Source organism: Myxine glutinosa, chromosome 6 (genome assembly GCF_964187855.1).
Source record: "Myxine glutinosa chromosome 6, kmMyxGlut1.1, whole genome shotgun sequence".
In the NCBI taxonomy this organism is placed as follows: domain Eukaryota; kingdom Metazoa; phylum Chordata; class Myxini; order Myxiniformes; family Myxinidae; genus Myxine; species Myxine glutinosa.
Genome location: NC_136266.1, coordinates 147,394,304 through 147,414,074, shown reverse-complemented (window position 1 = coordinate 147,414,074; position 19,771 = coordinate 147,394,304). Strand labels below are relative to the sequence as shown.

The 19,771-nt window shown below is 49.2% G+C and overlaps 2 protein-coding genes across 9 annotated transcripts in view; both read left to right on the top strand.

Moving 5' to 3' along the window:
- Window positions 1-6,371, top strand: part of LOC137428870 (uncharacterized) — a 119,765-nt gene extending 113,394 nt beyond the window's left edge. For all 8 annotated transcript variants that reach the window (XM_078780703.1, XM_078780704.1, XM_078780699.1 and 5 more), the window contains 2 exons: window positions 3,651-3,791; window positions 3,921-6,371. In XM_078780703.1, coding sequence (XP_078636829.1) covers window positions 3,651-3,791; window positions 3,921-5,098 — 1,319 coding nt within the window. In that variant the 3' untranslated portion in view covers window positions 5,099-6,371. The remainder of the gene's footprint in view (window positions 1-3,650; window positions 3,792-3,920) is intronic.
- LOC137429473 (uncharacterized) overlaps window positions 1-19,771 on the top strand; it is a 483,513-nt gene that overhangs the window by 415,425 nt on the left and 48,317 nt on the right. The gene's annotated exons all lie outside the window — the stretch shown is intronic.

The window sequence follows — 19,771 nt, the reverse complement described above, 5'->3', positions numbered from 1 at the left end:
ACAGAGCCCGACACAAGTGTGTGTCCACTCTCAGGAGAGCCAGGAAACAATATCTCTCCGTTCTCAAGACCGAACTCTCTTATCTGTTTCCCTCTTCCAAATCCTGGTGGCGTCTGGTCAAATCTATTTCTGGTGTTTGTCCCCCCTCCATCCCCTCCCTTACCTCAAACGGCTACACAGCTGACTCCGCACGTGAAAAAGCTGAATGCCTCAACTCTGTGTTTGCCTCTAAATCTTGTGTCCCAAACCCATCCCTCTCTGTACCCACCGTACCCAGTCGTACCCAGCTGCTCCTGGACTCTGTGTCCTTTCTTCCTGACAAGGTGGAAAAGTTTCTGTCAACCCTCCACTCTGATTCTGCAACTGGACCTGACGGCATCAGCCCACGGGTCCTAAAATCCTGTTCTTCCGCTCTTTCACTCCCTCTCTCTGTTCTCTTCACCGTCTCTTTTGCTCAAGGTCATCTGCCATCTGCTTGGAAATCAGCCAACATCACCGCTTTACACAAAAAATGTGCAAAAACAGATCCTAGCAACTACAGACCAATCAGCCTTCTCCCAATTATCAGCAAAGTCATGGAATCCATCATTGCTTCAGATATGAAATCTTTCCTCTTCTCCAATGGCTTGATCTCTGATCATCAATTTGGTTTCAGACCAGGTCACTGCTCTGAACATGCTGCTTCTGCTGTCTCGACAATGGATGGAGGTCCTCAATGCCAAACAGGAAATTAGAGCTGTCTCCCTCGACATATCACCTGCCTTCGATAAGGTCAGGCACCCCGCTCTGCTCACCAAACGCTCCTCCTTTGGTATCCATGGAAATCTCCACGTATGGCTGGCGGACGTCCTCTCTAGTCATAGTCAATGTGTGGCCCTGAATGGGTTTCTCTCATCTCCTCTTCCTGTTCAGGATGGAGTTCCCCAAGGCAGTGTTCTGGGCCCTGTGCTTTTTCTGGTCTTCATCAATGATCTCTCCGACTCTCTTGAAAATCCTCTCTATCTGTTTGCTGATGACTCCACTCTCTGCCGCTCCATTCCTCATCCCTCAGATCGGCAGTCTGCAGCCTCCTCACTCTCTGCAGACCTGGACAAAATCACAGACTGGGCAAACAAGTGGAACATGTCTTTCAATCCTGACAAATCTCATACTCTTACGATGTCTCTCTGAAAAGACCGACTGGACAACCCTCCCATCCACTTTCTGAATAATCCTCTCCAAGAAGTTCTGTCACTCAAGCTTTTGGGTCTCACTATCTGCCATGATGTTTCCTGGGAAAACCACATTTCAAATCTGGCCTCCAAAGCCAGTTGCTGGCTGGGCATCCTCCGTCGTGCGAAGTCCTTCCGTGGCACACCTGAGCTCCTCACCACATACAAGGCTTTCATCCGCAGCTCAATGGAATACTGCTCTCCCCTCTGGGCTGGTGCTCCTGCCTCACACCTTGCTCGTCTTCACGCTGTTGAAACCAAAGCGTTCAGAATCATTGGAATCTCCCGTGATGAAGCTACCTACGAGGGCCTTTCACTTACTCACCGCAGGCAGGTTTGTGGTTTTTCTGTCTTCTACCGACTCCTCTCCGGCCTTGCTCTTCCAGCTCTCTCTGGGCTCTGTCCCCCAAATATTCCTACAGGTCACTGTTACGGATTCGTAACTTCCGTGGTTTGTGGTTTTCCTCCACTTGACATATTTCTGATATTATGTACTATTTATTATCTTCAAAAGGTTTAGTATTCACGAACAGTTATCAAAAGTTAAAAAGGTTAACTTTAAATGATACCGGAAACCGGACCGGAAGACGACGGCAGAGGAGAGGGAGAGGCGGAGCGAGAGAGTCGGAGAAGAAGCTGGTTGCTTTGCGGTCTGCAACGAACGTTGTCGAGCCAGAGTCACATACTTTCGTTTCCTGGGAAAAAGGAATTCCTGCGATAAAGTTGTTATTGCTGTGACGGATCATCCTGTGTGTCAGGTGGCGTTAGATTCTGAAGAATCATCGCTGGGTCGTGACGACTCGAGAACCACGAGCCGTCGGCCATTTTGACTCGTGCGCTTCGCACGTCGAGCAGAATTTCCCTGCTTCGTCACCGTTTCCACCGCTTTCAGACGTATCTGTGGTGTGTGTGTGCACCGAGGCTTTTGACGATTACTTTACGGCTCGCCGACCGTGAACAGTGAAAGTTCATACCTGGAGGGTGCCGTTGGATTTCCCAGTCGCCGTGAATGCGCCTTTGTGCCGCTTAAACCACATGACCATTTTCTCCGCTTTGGGCCGCGTGCGCCTTTGTGCCGTTTTGGACGGCGTGTCTGTGCCTGTCCTCTGAACGAGATTCTGGTTTCGATTCGACATCGTTCCGTTGATCACTGGAGGGGACCAACTCTGAGCTCGAAGATGGGAATATAGAGACACTGGGGAAGGTTATTTTCCACTCACTTGGAGCACAATGAGTTACCTCATGCATGTTAACGGATGGTATCATCATAGGAGATATTGATTGTACTCTGGATTCCTATTATTGTTGTACTGTTATTTTTGTGTGATTTTTAATACAATATTTGTTTGTATTAGTGGTGTTTGTATTATTTGCAATTGGTGTGGTTTCACCATTGGTTTTTGACTCAGGATAACATATTTTTCTGCCGTGGCTCCTCTCGGGGTTCGGAGGTATACCGAGACCAGGAGATCGTAGAGGAACCCGTAACAGTCACACAATATCTGCTTGCCACCCTCTTATGGTTAAACTGCCAAAATCATGACTCTCTGCTCACCTTCACTCCTTCATTCCTCTTTTCTCCCACCTCTGGAACAAACTCCCTCACTCTCTTCAATCCCACTCCTCCCTCCAGGTCTTTAAAACAGCTGTTCACCACCATCTCTTATCTTCCCCCATCTAAAACCTTGATCTTTTCTACCCCTGCTAATTTCACCCCAAATCCACTTTTTTGAAATACAAACTTCTTTCCTGGAAGTCCTTGGTGTCCTTGTGTTTATACTTCTCCCACCCCCCCCACCCCCCACCCCTTCCCACGCCGCCTCCCCCCAAGCCCTCTCCCTCCCACACATTCCCGATGTCCCTGCTCTCAAATGTTTTGTTTATGTGCTTCCCCTTCTCTCCCCATCTTGTCTACCGCTCCCCTTTTTATATACTTTGTTTGTTTGTCTGTTTGATTTGTTTGTGTGACAAATGTTAGCTCTTTAATGAGCCTCGATTATGTATACAAAAAAAAAGAAAAAAAAGTAAGGAATTAGCCTCGGTTTTTAAAATAGTAATATCATTTTCATGATAATGATAACGTAACGTTAATATTATAATAAATGTAATCGTAACGCTAATCCCTTTGAAGTGACTGCAAAGTTACTCGAGGTCAAAATATATCTTCTATATATTAAAGTAGCGACAGTTTTGTGTCACACTACATCGTTACATCTATCTTCAACGAAGGTATCAAACAAGCCTGGCTACGCCGCTGTTCGACTTTCGGTCTTGTTTTTTTTAACAGTCTTTAACTTCATTGTGATAATTAAATTGAAGTATACATTGTATGGCATATTGAACATGGCATTGTCTGGCAAATTGAACATGTTGTATGAACTCTCGAGATTGTTCTCAATCTCATTTCTCTGCAAAAGACTGACGCAGATTTGTACACAGGTGATGTCTATCCTGTAAATGTGGAAGGCAGGCAACACAACAACGATTCATCTGTCACAGAAGAATCAAAATGTGCTTCTGCAAAGGAAGGGTCAGATGATATTCACATGACAAACGGAAGTGCTTCCTATTTACCAGCAGGTGAGTGGAAACGAAAAAAAATTAACATAAAACCTTTTGTATTGAGAAAATATATAATTTTCAGAAAAGTGTAAAATATTTTGCATTTTCATTAAAAAAAAGAAATTGTTTTGTTCTTTGTTTCTGTAGAACAATCAAGAAGTAATATGGGACAAATAAGGTCCAGTCGCAGCTTGTCAGTGAGGAAAAAGCCTTTTTTGAAGAAACGATCACGAGATGAAGACCCACTTCCAATAAAATACAAGTGCATGTCTGGGCTTTGCAACACCAACATCAATGTTAAATTAAACAAACACAAAAAGGTTAGAGAAAGGCTAATACATTATAAGTGTAATGTGTGCAGATTGGATTTTGCTTCAACGAGTAACATGAAAATACACATGGGGATGCACACTGGAAAACGCCCCTTCAAGTGCTCTGTCTGTGATAAATGTTTCTTGACAAAAAGCAAATTGAAATTGCATTTGAAGATCCATGCAGGAGAGTGTCCTTACAAATGCTTGATATGTGATAAAGGTTTCTCTCAAAACCACATTTTGAAACAGCACATGATGATCCATATGGGACAACGTCAATACAAATGCTCGATATGTGATAAAGATTTCTGTCATAAGTGCAATTTGAAAAAGCATATGAGGATCCATACAGGAGAGCGACCTTACAAATGCTCAATATGTGATAAAGGTTTCTCTCGAAAAGGCCATTTGAAATTGCATACGAGAGTCCATACAGGAGAACGACCTTACAAATGCTTGATATGTGATAAGGGTTTCTCTCAAAACTGCAAATTGAAATTACATATGAGGATCCACACAGGACAGCGTCCTCATATATGCTCGATATGTGACAAAGGTTTCTCTCAAAATGCCCATTTGAAAACGCATATGAAGATCCATACGGGAGATCGTCCTTACAAATGCTCCATTTGTGATCAAGGTTTCTCTCAAAACACCCATGTGAAATTACATATGATGATCCATGCAGGACATCGACCTCACAAATGCTCGATATGTGATAATGGTTTCTCTCGAAAAGGCCATTTAAAATTACATATGATGACCCATACAGGAGAGTATCCTCACAAATGCTCGATATGTGATAAAGGTTTCTCTCAAAAAGTCAGTTTAAAATTACATATGATGACCCATACAGGAGAGTATCCTCACAAATGCTCGATATGTGATAAAGGTTTCTCTCAAAAAGGCAATTTGAAAACGCATATGATGATCCATATAGGAGAGCTCAAATCTGAAATACCACGATCTGAAAAATTAGGTCAAGAGGATTTTGAAATTGAAGAAACCTGAAATTGTACCCGTGATAGTCGGAGCAACAAGGAATCCGGATGATCAAGAAAACCTAACTGAGCACTTAAAAAACATTCCTGGGAATATATTAGGACAAACAAGGTGCAGGTGGAGTCTGGCAGAGGTTGTGAGAGAGCCCTTGAACGAAGCTTATGAGAATGAAGTTTCACAAACTGGTTCATGAATGATGATCCTTTACCGAAAAAAAGAGGTGGAGATTTTGAGTTCTTGGGGAATTTCCTCCCATCTCCTAAAACCAACATATGGAGGTAACCAATGAGAGCATCCTAACAAATGTTCTATTTGTGACAAGGTTTTTATTTCTAAACAGAGCTTGAATTTCCATAGTGCATCGCATGCTGGAGTGCTCGCAAAAAAGTGTTCTGACTGTGGGGAAAAAATTGCTGATAAAGGTTTGTTAAATTCACATAGCATGACCCGCACTAGGTTGTACGTGCCCCTGTTGTAAGCGATCCTCAGCAGTATGCAAGGTATTCAGTGAACCAGGAAGGAGAAAGCTATCGTGAAAGCCTACAGTCCTTTGGGGACATACCTTGTTAGCACCATCTGTAACTCAGAGTACCTCAGAGTACCATCTGTAACCCCTGACAACCAGCCAGCACCCCTGATCCCCTTGATGAAAGCCATATGGCTGGCTGTCACCAGAATGTCCACCACAATTACTGCAAACTGGTGCCAAAAGGCAACAAGAATCTCAAAATGCTAACCCCATCCGCATCCACTCTGTGCTCAAACTAAATTTAAAGAAAACGACAGCTAAAAAAAAAAAGTAAATTTATTAATTTGGTTCACCATATTCTCATGAGGATTGTTGAAAAATTTATGCCAAAAACTCAAATGGTAACAAAACTTAATCTCTCAATCTGATCTTGGATCTCATCGTGCTTCTTCCAGGACCTTCCGTAGGTTGCCAGTTTGTAATTCTTGTCTCTGTCCTTGCCATGTATCCAGCCAAGTTCCATTTTATTTTTTTGATTGTGACCAGTGTTTAGGAATTTGTTTTCTATCTGATTTAGTTGTTTTTATTGTCCCATTTTTGGTTATGCTCAGATGGCATCTTTCCTTAGCAGTTTGACATCAATTTTTGCTCAAACTTTGCTGTATTCCATGTTTCATTCCCATGTGTGATATTGGGAGAATACCCTGGTTGTAAAATTGTTTATCAGAAGAAGACTCCTGCCCATGTTTTTCCAAGAAACTTGAATTTGTGAAGGGTTTCATAATAAAGAGAAGTCCTCAAAGCACAAATGCACTGCCCGTGTTATTGTGAATATGTAATGGCACATTATGATCAATTTATCAGTCAGTGGTCAGTGGTGAGTTTGGAGTTGTCCATATCCCCATAAGTAATCCTGGTCAAACCGAGAATTGTTTATCAAACCAGTTGAAAGCTTTGCATAACCTTTACCATCTTGGCTTGACTGCACTTCATGCCATCATTGACTGCTGCCAAGCAGCTCAGCAACACAGGCCCCAACATGCATGATAATGCATTGTTAATGAGGGCATATCTTTGAATACAGACTTCCAAAGAAGAGGGGAATGAACCGCACCTCTAAAAGGTTGAGATTCAAGTCGATGTGGACACCGACGCGACCAAGCAGTAATAATTATTCCAAAAAATAAAAAAAATAGAAATTCCAAAAACAGATCTTGCATCTACAGACCAATCAGCCTGCTCCCAATCATCAGCAAGGTCATGGAATCCATCATCACTTCTGACATTAAATCCTTCCTCTTCTCCAATGGCTTGATCTTAGATTAATCAATATGGATTCAGACCAAGCCACTCTACTCTGGACATGCTACTTCGGCTGTCTCAACAATGGATGGATGTCCTCAACACCAGACAGGAAATCAGAGCCGTCTCCTTTGACATATCTCGTACCTTCAATACGGTCTGGCACCCCACCCTGCTTTCCAAACTCTCCTCTTATGGTATCCATGGAAATCAACACGCATGGTGTTACGGATTCGTCACTTCCGTTGTGGTGGTTTGCATCCACTGTAAATATTTCTGATTCCATGTACTATTATTGTTTTCAAAAGGTTTATTGTTCATGAACTGTTTTCAAAAGGTAAAAAAGTTAATGTTAAAAGAAACAGGAAACCGGATCGGGAACCGGACGACGAAGAGGAAGAAGAGAAAAGAGGGCGGAGCGAGTGAGTCGGACAAGAAGGAGCCGAGCTACTTGCGGTCTGGAGCGAACGTCGGTGAGCAAGAGTCACGAGTGAACTTTTGGGTTCCCAGGAAAGGGATTCCTGCGACAGAGTTGTCATCGCTGTGACCGATCAACCTGCGTGTCAGGTTTTTGGCGGTGGATTCCGAGGAGAATTATCGTTGGGCCGTCGGCCATTTTGACTCGCGCGCTTCACGCGTCGAGCAAGGTTTCTTTGCTTCTTCGGCCGTTTTCACCGCTTTCAGACGTATCTGGCGTGTGTGTGTGTGTGCACCGTGGCTTTTGAAGATTAATTTGCGGTTCGCCGACTGCGAGCCGTGAAAGTCCATACCCGAGGGTGTGATTTCCCAGTCGCCTTGAGGGCGCCTTTGTGCAGCTTTGGGCTGTGTGTCTGTACTTGCCATCTGCACGGGATTCTGATCTCAATTGGACATCGTTCTGGCGATCGCTGGAGCGAAACAACTTTGGGCTTGAAGCTGGGAATAAGAGACATTGGGGATGTTCTTGTTTCACTCACTTGGAGCACAGTGAGTCATATATTACAAAACTGATGGTACCGTCATAGGACATATTGATTGTACTTTTGACTACTCTTATTGTTGTACTGTTATTCTTGTGTGATCTTAATACAATATTTGTTTGGGAGTAACAATTGGGGTGGCTTCTCCATTGATCTTTGACATACAGAATAACACATTTTTCTGCCGTGACTCCTCTCGGGGCTCGGAGGTACACCGTGACAAGGGGGTCGGGGAGGAGCACGTAACAATGGCTCACAAATTTTCTCCTGCCGTAGTCCACGTGTGGCTCTAAATGGAATTCCCTTATCTCCTTTTTCTGTCCAGGCTGGAGTTCCTCAAGGCAGTGTTCTGGGCCCTGAGTTTTTTCTAATGTTCATCAATGATCTTTCAGATTCTCTGGAAAATCTTTATCTTTTTGCCGATGACCCCACCCTCTGCCGTTGCATCTCTCGTCTCTCAGATTGACAGTTCTTGGCAAAAAGCAGCCTCTTAACTCTCTGCAGACTTGGATAAAGTTTCAGACTGGTCAAACAAATGGAACATGTCTTTCAATCCTGACAAATCTCACAATCTTACCTTGTCTCTCCGAAAATACCGTCTGGAAAACCCTCGCATCTACTTTCTCAATAATCCTCTTCATAGAAGTTCTGTCACTCAAGATTTTTGGTCTCACTGACTGCCATGATCTTTCCTGGGAAAGCCAAATGTCCAAGCTAGTCTCCAAAGCCAGTAGCCAACTGGCCATCCTCCATCATGCTGAGTCCTTCCTTGGCACTGCTGAGCTGCTCACCACCTACAAAGCTTTCATCCACAGTTTGATGGAGTACTGCTCTCCCTTCTGAGCTGGTGCAACTTCCTCATACCAAGTGCGTCTTCCTGCTGTAGAAACCAAGGCTTTTAGGACTTGGAATCTCCCGCGATGAAGCCGATTCTGAGGGCCTTTCACTCTCTCACCGCAGGCAGGTTGCTGGTCGTTCTATCCTCTATCGACTCCTCTCTGGCCTTGCACCCCCTGCTCTGTCTGTGCTATCTCCCCCAAATATTCCTGCAGGGTGCACAAGGTCTGTCAGTAAACCTCTTCTGGTGAAACTACCACAATCAAGACTCTCTGCTCACCTTCACTCTTTCATTCTTCTTTTTGCCACCTCTCGAACAAACGCCCACACTCTCTTCGATCACACTCTTCCCTTCATGTCTTCAAAACAGCTGTTCACCACAATCTCATATCTTCCCCCATCCAACACCTTGATCTTTTCTACCCCCGTTAATCCACCTTTAATCCACCTCCTTCAATTTCCGATTTCTTTCCTGAATAAAACGTCCCTGTCGTGTCCATATTGTTGAACCCGTATACCCCACCCCAGCCCTCTCTCTTCCACAGATCTCCTGATGTCCCTGTTCCCTACTGTTGTTGTATTTACCTCTCTCCCCCTCTTGTCTCCCGCTCCCCTTATTATATGTTCCATGTGAAAGCTCTCATCAGAGCCTGGACTAAGTATACAAAAAAAAGTTTCACTGTCAGCCCTTCTGGCCAGCACAGTTCTTGGTCAGTTTCTCACAGTGTGGGTGTTTTGACTGCAAATGGATGTGATTGAACATAAGGGATATTTATTGTTCTCCCAGGAAGAATTTGAGTATGGTGACGGCCTGTGTACGCATGGAAACTGGTCCCTCCTCTCGATTCTGCACAGTCTGGTTCAGTGTATATATTTGTGATCGGCTCAGTTCTGGAAACAAAGAAATGAATGACTCCGGTGGCACTGCTATATCGTCAGACATGGCCTTGTTCCGAACCATCAACTCTGAAATTACGTTAAAGCCAATTATTAGGGCTGTCACTGGTTGTGGGTAATTTTGATGGCCGTGCATGGGTAATTTTTTCTTTTCATTTAAAATTGATGCAGAAGTTTCGTTTTCAGTACCAATTTGAAGGTGATGGCCTATAGAACAATTTTGGTTCGAGTGTCAAGCACTCATATAAAAAATGGGGCTTCTGGGGACGTGGGGGGTTCCCGGCCTATGCGAAATACGGAAACTGTTATAACCTTTGATTGGATGATCCGATCTGAACATATGAGGTATGTATGGATTCAGGATCAGGAGTAGCAACTTGTATTTCAAGCACATTGCCCATAGAAGCAATAATTTTGCGGGTATCGGCGCATATCCACAAAAAAAGATCAAGGGTCATAGGCCCGGTAAGCTGAAACATGTTTTAAAAAATAAACGGGACAATTATACTCGGACCCAATGATGTAGTGACATTTTTATTTATCTTTTAACTGTGCTACAATATGGTGGTGAGTAACTGCTTAGACAATTGCTTGAATAACTCCTTGAACAATAGTTTTAATAAGAAAGTGGCTAACAAATCGACCATATATACATGTCAGTATTGGAAATTGTTCTGGTCCAGCTACTTCTCGCATTTGCACATGCACAGACGTGTGCACTTCAACTTTGCCTTCATGCACTTGCACAGAGCGCAGGTACTTGTGCAAGTGCACTTCACATCCAGGTGGAATACATCCTTGGCGAGGGGCAGCGAGGTCCAAATGGGAAGCAGCTTGCCATCCTCTACCTTCCACCCATGATTAGTGGGGTTGTTGACAGGCATCATGGACCTTTGGGCTGTTGTCCAGATGCTCGCTTGGAAGACACTCCTTTTGAGATGTTGATCCAAAGCATCACTCGTTGGGGGAATTCTCTCCACGTCCCTAGTCTTCTGTGAGAACACACTCATTCGGACGAGGTCAACGTCATTGTCCTCGTTTGACTCATTGCAGTCCAGTCTACAGACAAAGTTCGTTGCCACTTCTTTCAGCCTTGGCGATGTTTGGAATGGAGTGTCGACGACAGTTGCAAATTCCTCCATGAGGAATGGCACTTCGTGCATCAACTTGCAGCAGTATCGCTTACCCTTAAACTTGAAGGAAGATGTGCTGTCTGATCCAGTGAATGCGTGGAAGAGGGCCAAGCCATTTCAATGTGGAGCGCACCTAGCATCACCACAAACTCGTCTTCCCTGAAGATGTCAGGGAAGGTCCACTGCATTTTTTTTTTTTTTGCGAGGTTATAGTGTGGTTGGTCCACTACCAACACATCGACTTGGTGTGGGTTGAGGTGCTCATTTGTTTTTTTCACCAGTTCCATTCCATGTCGAATCATTTCTGGAGTAGCTGCTTTCTCATGGAAAAATAGCAGGAGGGCTTCAATGCCTTTTTCCGGTTGTCCAACAGCATCTGATCGAGCAGCATGGAATGAAGACCACATCGCTGGAGTGCCTTTTTCTGTATCAGAATCCACATATAGGGTATCATGTACTGCAGTCCATGCCTGTTCGTGCTGTTTCTCCTCATCGAATGAACTCGTTGCCACTGGCTGCACATCTTTTACCGGAGGTTGGGTGACAAGATTTCGGCCCACAGGTGGTTCAAACGTATACGAACGAGGCAGGATGGGTCCACTGCTGCCTGCTCCTGTTTTCTGTGAGTTGATTTGTAGACATTCTTTGTCCAACCCAGGCTTCTCTGATGAAGAAAACTGAAAAATTGAAATCCCAGTTCTATGGAAGGATGAGCTTGCAGTGCGTGATGTGGGATTGTGATCCAAGTTATCCAGGGCTGCAGCTGTGAAAATGAGCTGACGCACATTTGTAGGACAGACTATATCAGTGTTCCTTGTTTGATCTGCAATAGCCTGTGCAAAGCTAACTTCAATGGTGAGGACTTTCTTATATGACATGCTCAGAGCATACTTGTGTAGTAGTTCTACCAACTTCTTGCTTCTTGTTTGGAAATGCAATTTGAGGGCCAGGAACACTGCAAGTAGAGGCTCACAATTCAAGTTCACAGAAAGAGAAGTCATATTTAGCATGGCTACCTGACTCACAGAGAGGATCTTCCTGGAATTCTCTTGTTCTGGCGATGATTTGGGTCCTGCGAGGAGTTGACGGAAGAAATACTTCATACGTTGTGGAACAGATAAATCTTCGCAACCGTTGGGAAATGAACCATCAAATCTGAATGCAGTGTCATGATCCAAAACAGCTTTAGGAGAATCGATGCTGCCATTAGTGATGTATGTGCTTCCTCATCTGGTGTTTGAGTTGCATCTGATATGATCTTTCGAGCCTTCTTCGAACAAACGATGAAAACTCGGTCTCGGATACCTTTGTCCTCTCTCAAATTCGGGAAGTGTTTGAGGACTGTTTCCTTTAGGCGTGTCCAGCTCACGGTCTTCTGGATTCCATGTTGTTCTAATCTCTCCGTCATCATATCTGTCAGGAATGACATCTTGTAATGCAAAAATTCTACGACCTCCAGTGACTTCTTCCTTTATGAATTGGAGCAATTCATTTTCTGTTGTGGCCTCAAGGTTTTCGCCTAGTTCCAGCTGTGTCTTGTTTACAAGTCGCATCGTAACAGCGGGTGAACCCTGTGTAACAATTCCGATGATACTTGGCTTCAATGGCGACCAGATCGCCTTCTACAAGGAGTGACACGATACGCTCTTCCCCCAGTGCGACTGCCTTGTCATGTATCTGTTTGGTGAGTTTAAGCTTCTGGAAAGAATGGTCTGCTGCATTTGTTTCGTCACCACAGAAGAGACAGATTATGATTAACAGCTGCACTAGTCCGCCGGGATCTTTTTCTTGCAGGAGGCAATCCTTCATAGCGACGTTTTTTTTTGCATGGTCAAGTGCTGATGCCCTGTAAAGCTGACGACATGATTTGTGCCAGGATGCATGATTCTTCTGCATGGATTCTTCATCTGGAAGTTTTACGTCTGGGTGGGGAGCAGCACCAACTGCTCTGAACTGACTTACAAGGCTGGTGATTTCTGTGTAGGATCGCTCTCCACGACTGGCGACTGGATTCGCAAGAGGACAAACGAGCCCTTCCTCAGTTTGTTTTTAGCACAGAATGCAAAACTGCCATCACCTTGTCCCAGCCATCTCAGAAACGACCTGGAAAGACAGAAAGAAAAAACAATATTAAATAACTGCCGTCTTGATGCATAAAATGTTGGGTTCATGAAGGGACAGAGAGGCTATTCTTAAATTTATCTGCACTGCACTGAAAACTCTCATTCCAGCTTCTCAGCCTTCCATGATATCTGAAAGCTGGAAAGAGAAAGTGACCAACATAATGAAGGGTTTTCTTTGGTTTGATTTTGGCAAAAGACAGACCATCCCCAGCTTGTTGACACAGCCCTAATAAATAAACTGGAAAAAGTTCAACAGGAAAGAGATGAAAAAAATACCAGATTTGCGTTATTACTTTTTGTATTTATTGTCTCATTGGTGTGAAATATCATATAAGATATGCTACAATCATGTTTATTCTATTTTTATTCAATAACTCGTACATGAAAACCTAGGTATAGACACCAAAATCACCATTCTAGGGTCAATAGGACAGAAGTTATGAGGCATAATGCGAAAAAAGCCTAAAATTGGCAGCCATTTTTTATTTTTGCCATACCAGAATATTCAAAACATCTATATTTTGACTCCAGTTGATTCCTCACACAGTATTAGCTTAAGATAGCAATAAAAGTTATAGCCGGCGAAGCCGGTGTTGTGAATGAACGCGTACGTATTGTTATGAATTTGGGTAGTGATATATGTTGAGCAGAGTATATCTGAGTAGGTACCATGCTTCGTGTGTCACGGTAAGGAACACTTCCTGTAATAAGTCATGTGTAGGCGTTTGTCGGGTTAAGATGTATGATTGTGTATCTACGAGGAGATTCGTGTGTTAGGTAGTGTAGGGGTTAATGAGTAGAGCCCTTGTATGTCTCACCTGGTAATCAAACCTTTGTCCCTTATGGCACTGCAGAACACATAGACACTTAGTTAGGATCCCTTAGTACAACATTAATGACGCCCTTCCCCCCTGACATGACTTAGGAAGAAATCGGGCTAGAACACCGCCACATGGCCGCCACCATTTGCACCTCCGCGAGGCCTACCCGCCTCGCATAGCACGTGCTATAACACAAGGAGCAGGAGCGGGAGTGAGAGTGACGCAGTGGGCGTGACCTGAGCGAGCCGGCGAGTCGGTGGAGGCTCTAATTGGCAGGGGAGTGCGCCAATGCTGACGTCACCGGCCGGGGATATTAGCGGGGGCCGGACGCCTTTTGGAAGAGTTCGTGTGCACAGGAGTTGAGTGGAGTTGTCGAGCAGTACAGTCCCGGTGTGATCCTGACAGAGTTGTTAGTTGCAGAACGCCTTTTCAGAGAGTTCGATTCCTGAGTTGAGTGACGAGCGCCGAACGCCATTGAGAGCGACGAGCTGTGAGTTGGATCCCGAGTGCACGCGAGCGAGCGGCGCAGCAACAGTTGGTTGGCAGTTCACGGCCTGAGTACACGAGTTGGGTTTTGAGAAGCGAGTTGGAAGGACGAGACGTGCAGTCACACCTGCGTTCTCTCCGTTCCTGTCTTTTCGTGCTTCGTGTGGGGATCGACCTCGTGTGGAGCCGCTGGCCTGTGTTGGGTGCTTTGGAGCTTGGTGCACGGACCTCGTGGGCGGTGAGAGGATCGGAGCTCGGAGCGAGGCCTCGTGGGTACATCGGGGCCGGACGGAGCCGTGGTGGACGGCAAACAATACAGGACGATGGACAGATAAACTCACACCACATTTCACGATTTAACATAACGTGTTCTTTTTATTAATTCACATCCCCTGTTTGTATTTGATATCTGTGTGCGTGGGATCCCAATTTAGTACCTTATTTCATTACCGGCGCGTGCTTTTACTGTCTTTGCTTTTCCCAATAAACCCTTGCATTATTTTTGTAGAAAAGATCTGAATGCAGTTTACCGGGTGGTTGATTTTAATAGATAAGGCTGCGGGGCTCTCGCCGTTCCCCTCCATTCCGCGCGCTTGGGTGTTTTAGGTTTTGGAATCTGCCATTGAGTTTCCACCTCGGGAGTTAAAGCCTTCGTGATCGGCAATCCGCAACTCTGGTGTTAATCGGAGTTGTGCGACAGTATTATGTTGAAAAGCCATATTTTGCTGAATCCTTTGAGAATTTCGAAGGTTTGACGCACCAAATCGCTCCATGGAGGCCACCATCTTGCGGATGCAGAAGTATGCATAAAAAATTGCGAAAAAGTTCAATAGGAGTTTGTTTCACCCGTCTTTTTTGGATTCACAATCTTATGCACCTCTAATTTGTAATTAAAATACTTTAAGACCAACCTCGTTCCCCGGGCCCGCACGGGCCCTGGTTATCTTCAACGAAAATCGTCACCAAACACCGGAACAAATGAGATTCTAGCATTTGAAAAAATATTTCAAAAAAGCTTATTCCCGTGTTTCGGAGGCTGAAAACGGCGTCAAATATTCTAAAATTGACGAAGAATTATTTTTTAGAAATCTCGCAGCCGTAGCGGAAAAAATTTTCAGGGCCGGAAATATCCGAAGTTGAGATGGAATTCACCGAATTAATCAAGAAGGAGATTTTATAATTTTTTATCTCATCCAGAATGCAAATGGTCATTTTGAACGCGGTACGGTACCTACTGTAGCGGCTACCGCTGGGTTTTCACAATCGCCTTGCACCTATCAAGGACGCGGAGCGATCACCATGCCGGGCTCGTCCAGGACGCCCGGGCAGGCCCGCGCTCAACTTGCCAGGCCTCGGTCGGGACGCCCGGGCATGCCCGGGCAGGCTCGCCCTCAACTTGCCAGGCCGCAGCCAGGACGCTGGGCCACGCCCCCTCTCGCCTTTCCTGGGCAAACGCTCCGGGATAATATGTATATATATTGCTGCCCGATAAACGGGCTTTTCAGAGTGCCTGAGTGTTTGGTTTGATTAAAGCAACTCGGATGAATTCCAGCTTTTTGTCGCGTCCATTCTTCCGATCGACGTGGGAGCCCCAGCTCCTTCATTGGTGGCCTACCGACATGGACACGGCAGTCGCCCTTAAACTGCCTACCTTCTGGGAGGCTCACGCGGCGGTTTGGTTCGCACAGGCGGATTCCCTGTTCGCCCTGCGAGGCATCACGGCCGACGACACCCGCTTCCACCATGTGGTAACAGCGCTCGGTTCGGCCACCGCGGCCCGCGCCCTGAGCCTCCTCGAGAGCCCGCCAGCCGCTGACAAATATGGCGCGATTAAGAAGCTTCTCCTCGACGCTTTCGCCCTCCCATCGGCGGAACGCGCACGGCGCCTGCTCGACCTGCCCGAGCTCGGCGACACGCGCCCTTCCGAGCGAATGGACTACATGCTTTCACTGCTCGGCGAGCACTCTCCGGCATTCCTGTTCCGGGAGCTGTTCCTCCATCAGCTGCCTAACCCGGTACGCCTCGCCCTGGCAAGCACGACGATCACAGATCCCCGGGCCCTTGCCAGAGAAGCCGACAAGATCTCCGCCGCAGGACAGCGCATCGCAGCGGCGACATGGGACCCACCGCCGTCCGACGCAACACCCATGGCGCCCGAGCACCCGGCACGGTCGACGACCGAACTGCCGACGCAATTGGCGGCCGCTACACCGAGCCGACCACCTCCAGCACGACGACCGGGGCCTCCACCTGACCAAGCGTGGTGTTACTATCATGCCAGGTTCGGACAGAAGGCCCGGACATGCCGACCCCCGTGCACCTTCGGCAGGCTGGGAAACGGCCGGGCCGGCGTTCATTACCAGCCATGAGCGCCGGCCACACGGGCAACTTACTGTTCATCACGGATAAAGCGTCCGGACGGCGCTTCCTGTGCGACACCGGCGCCCAACTGACCGTCATACCCGCCTCTGACCAGGACAGGCAATCCGCGGTTTGCGCCCCTCCTTGGTTGCGGCCAACGGATCGACCATCCGCACCTTCGGCCCGCGCAACGTCACCCTCTGCTTCGGCGGCCAACGCTTTGCTTGGACGTTTGTAACCGCAAACGTGCCCATGGCTCTGCTAGGCGCCGACTTCCTCTGCGCACACGGACTGCTGGTGGACGTCCAACGGCGTCGTTTAATCAACGCCGAAACCTTCAGCTCCCTGGTATGCACATTGAGCAGCTCCGCGCCGACCGAGCTGGCATGCGCCGTCCCGGCGGCGAACGAGTTTGCTCGCCTGCTCACGGAGTTCCCGGCCCTCACGCGGCCGACGTTTTTGGCCGTCGCAGTACGGCATGGGATCGAGCACCACATACCAACCACGGGCTCACGCCGGTCTACGCCAGGGCCCGCCGCCTCGACCCAGCCAAGCTCGCCGTGGCGAAGGCCGAATTCGACGCGTTGGAGCACCTCGGCATCGTGCGGCGCTCCGATAGCGCGTGGGCCTCGCCACTGCACATCGTGCCAAAGCCAGGGGGTGGATGGCGCCCGTGTGGCGACTACCGCCGTCTCAATGACGCTACCACCCCCGACAGGTACCCGATCCCGCATATCCAAGACTTCTCCGCCCGTCTGGCGGGACGGGTCATTTTTTCGAAAATTGATCTCATACGGGGATATCACCAGGTACCTGTCAGGGCGGCCGACGTCCCTAAAACGGCAGTCATCACGCCGTTCGGCTTATTTGAATTCTTGCGGATGCCGTTTGGTCTCAAGAACGCGGCTCAGGCATTCCAGCGCTTGATGGATGGCGTGCTGCGTGACCTGCCGTTCCTTTTTGTTTACCTGGACGACATCCTCGTCGCCAGCACGTCCCGGGCCGAGCACCTCCTCCACCTCCGAACACTGTTCGGGCGCCTCAGCGAGCACGGCCTCATCGTCAACCCGGCCAAATGCCACTTCGGCACGACGGCCGTTGATTTTTTGGGCCACCACATCACCAAGAACGGGTGCCGCTGCCAACCAAGGTCGAGGCCATCACCACGTTCCTGCGTCCCCGCACCATAAAGGCCCTGCAGGAATTCCTGGGAATGGTGAATTTTTATCACCGCTTCGTGCCCCGCGCTGCTCAACTCATGCGGCCCCTCTACGAAGCCCTCCGGGGCAAGCCGGCCAAGCACGACATCGCCTGGTCCGCAGCAATGGATGCGGCCTTCCAAAGCTCAAAGCGGGCCCTCGCCGACGCAACACTGCTCGCTCACCCGGTGCTCAACGCTCCCATCGCCCTCACCACGGATGCCTCCGACTACGCGGTGGGCGCCGTACATGAGCAATGGGTGAACGGGGTTTGGCAGCCACTCGCTTTTTTCAGCCGGCAGCTCCGGCCGAACGAGCTCAAATACAGCACGTTTGACCGGGAGCTCCTCGGTCTACACCTGGCCGTCCGCCATTTCCGCCACCTCCTGGAGGGCCGACCTTTCACGGCGTTCGTCGACCACAAGCCGTTGGTTTACGCCATGGCCAAGGTCACGGAGCCGTGGTCGGCCCGCCAACAGCGCCACCTCTCCGCCGTGTCGGAGTTTACCACGGACATCCGGCACGTCGCCGGCAAAAACAACGCCGTGGCCGACTGTCTTTCCCGGGCCAGCGCGAACGCGGTCCACCTGGGCGTGGACTTTGCGCTTATGGCGGCGGACCAAACCACCGACACCACGGTGCAAGCCCTCCGGGTGGCGGACACGGGCCTCTGCCTGGCCGACATCCCCTTCGCGGACACTGTCCTGCTCTGCGACGTCTCCCAAGGCCAGCCTCGCCCCATCGTGCCCGTCACCTGGCAACGCCGCATCTTCGCCTCCCTCCACGGCCTTTCCCACCCGGGCCGGAAAGCTTCCCAGAAGCTGGTGTCGGCGCGATTCGTCTGGCACGGCCTTCGTCAGGACGTCCGCGATTGGACCAGCACCTGCACGGCCTGCCAACGGGCCAAGGTCCACCGACACACCCAGGCCCCGCTGGCACCTTTCACCGTGCCCGAACGACGTTTCGACCACGTCAACGTGGATCTGGTGGGCCCCCTCCCCCCGTCACGGGGGTTCACACACCTGCTCACCATGGTGGACAGGACCACCAGGTGGCCGGAGGCCGTTCCCTTCGTCTCCACCACCACCGCCGACGTGGCGCAGGCTTTCATCGCCACCTGGGTCGCCCGCTTCGGCGCACCGGCGGACATCTCGTCAGACCGCGGACCACAGTTCACCTCCGAGCTGTGGGGCGCGGTCGCCCGCAACCTGGGGGTCAAGCTCCACCGTACTACGGCCTACCACCCCCAAGCAAACGGGTTGTGCGAGCGATTCCACCGCTCCATGAAGGCCGCGCTCATGGCCGGCCTTCAAGACGGCGGTTGGGCCGACCGGCTGCCGTGGGTCCTTTTGGGCCTCCGCACGGCCCCCAAGGAGGACCTCCAGGCATCCACCGCCGAGCTTGTCTATGGCCAGGCGCTACGCGTCCCGGGCGAATTCGTGCCCGACGCTACCAGTCCCTGGTCCGCAGCTCACCAGCGCTCGGACCTCCAGGAGGCCGCCCGACGGTTTGCCCCCGTGCCAACATCCCACCACGGTGACCCCCAGTCCTACGTCCCCCCAGCACTTCGCACAGCGGAGTATGTTTTTGTGCTTCACGACGCACATCGGGGGCCACTCTGGCCGCCGTACGACGGGCCCTTCCGGGTGCTGCGACGGGACGACAAGTCGTTCGTCATCGACATCGGCGGCAGGTCGGACCGGATTGCGGTGGACCGCCTTAAGCCGGCGCACGTGGACGTCGACCATCCACCACGGGTGGCCCTTCTGCCGCGGCGAGGCCGCCCCCCGTCCACGGTGCCCCCCACTCGACCGCCCACCACCACACCGGACCCCCTCCCACGACCCGCCAGGGGTCGCTTCGGCCGGGTCATCAGGACCCCCCTCAAATTGACCCTGCCGGTGCAAGTCGATTCTGGGGGGACGTGTGTAGCGGCTACCGCTGGGTTTTCACAATCGCCTTGCACCTATCAAGGACGCGGAGCGATCACCATGCCGGGCTCGTCCAGGACGCCCGGGCAGGCTCGCCCTCAACTTGCCAGGCCACAGCCAGGACGCTGGGCCACGCCCCCTCACGCCTTTCCTGGGCAAACGCT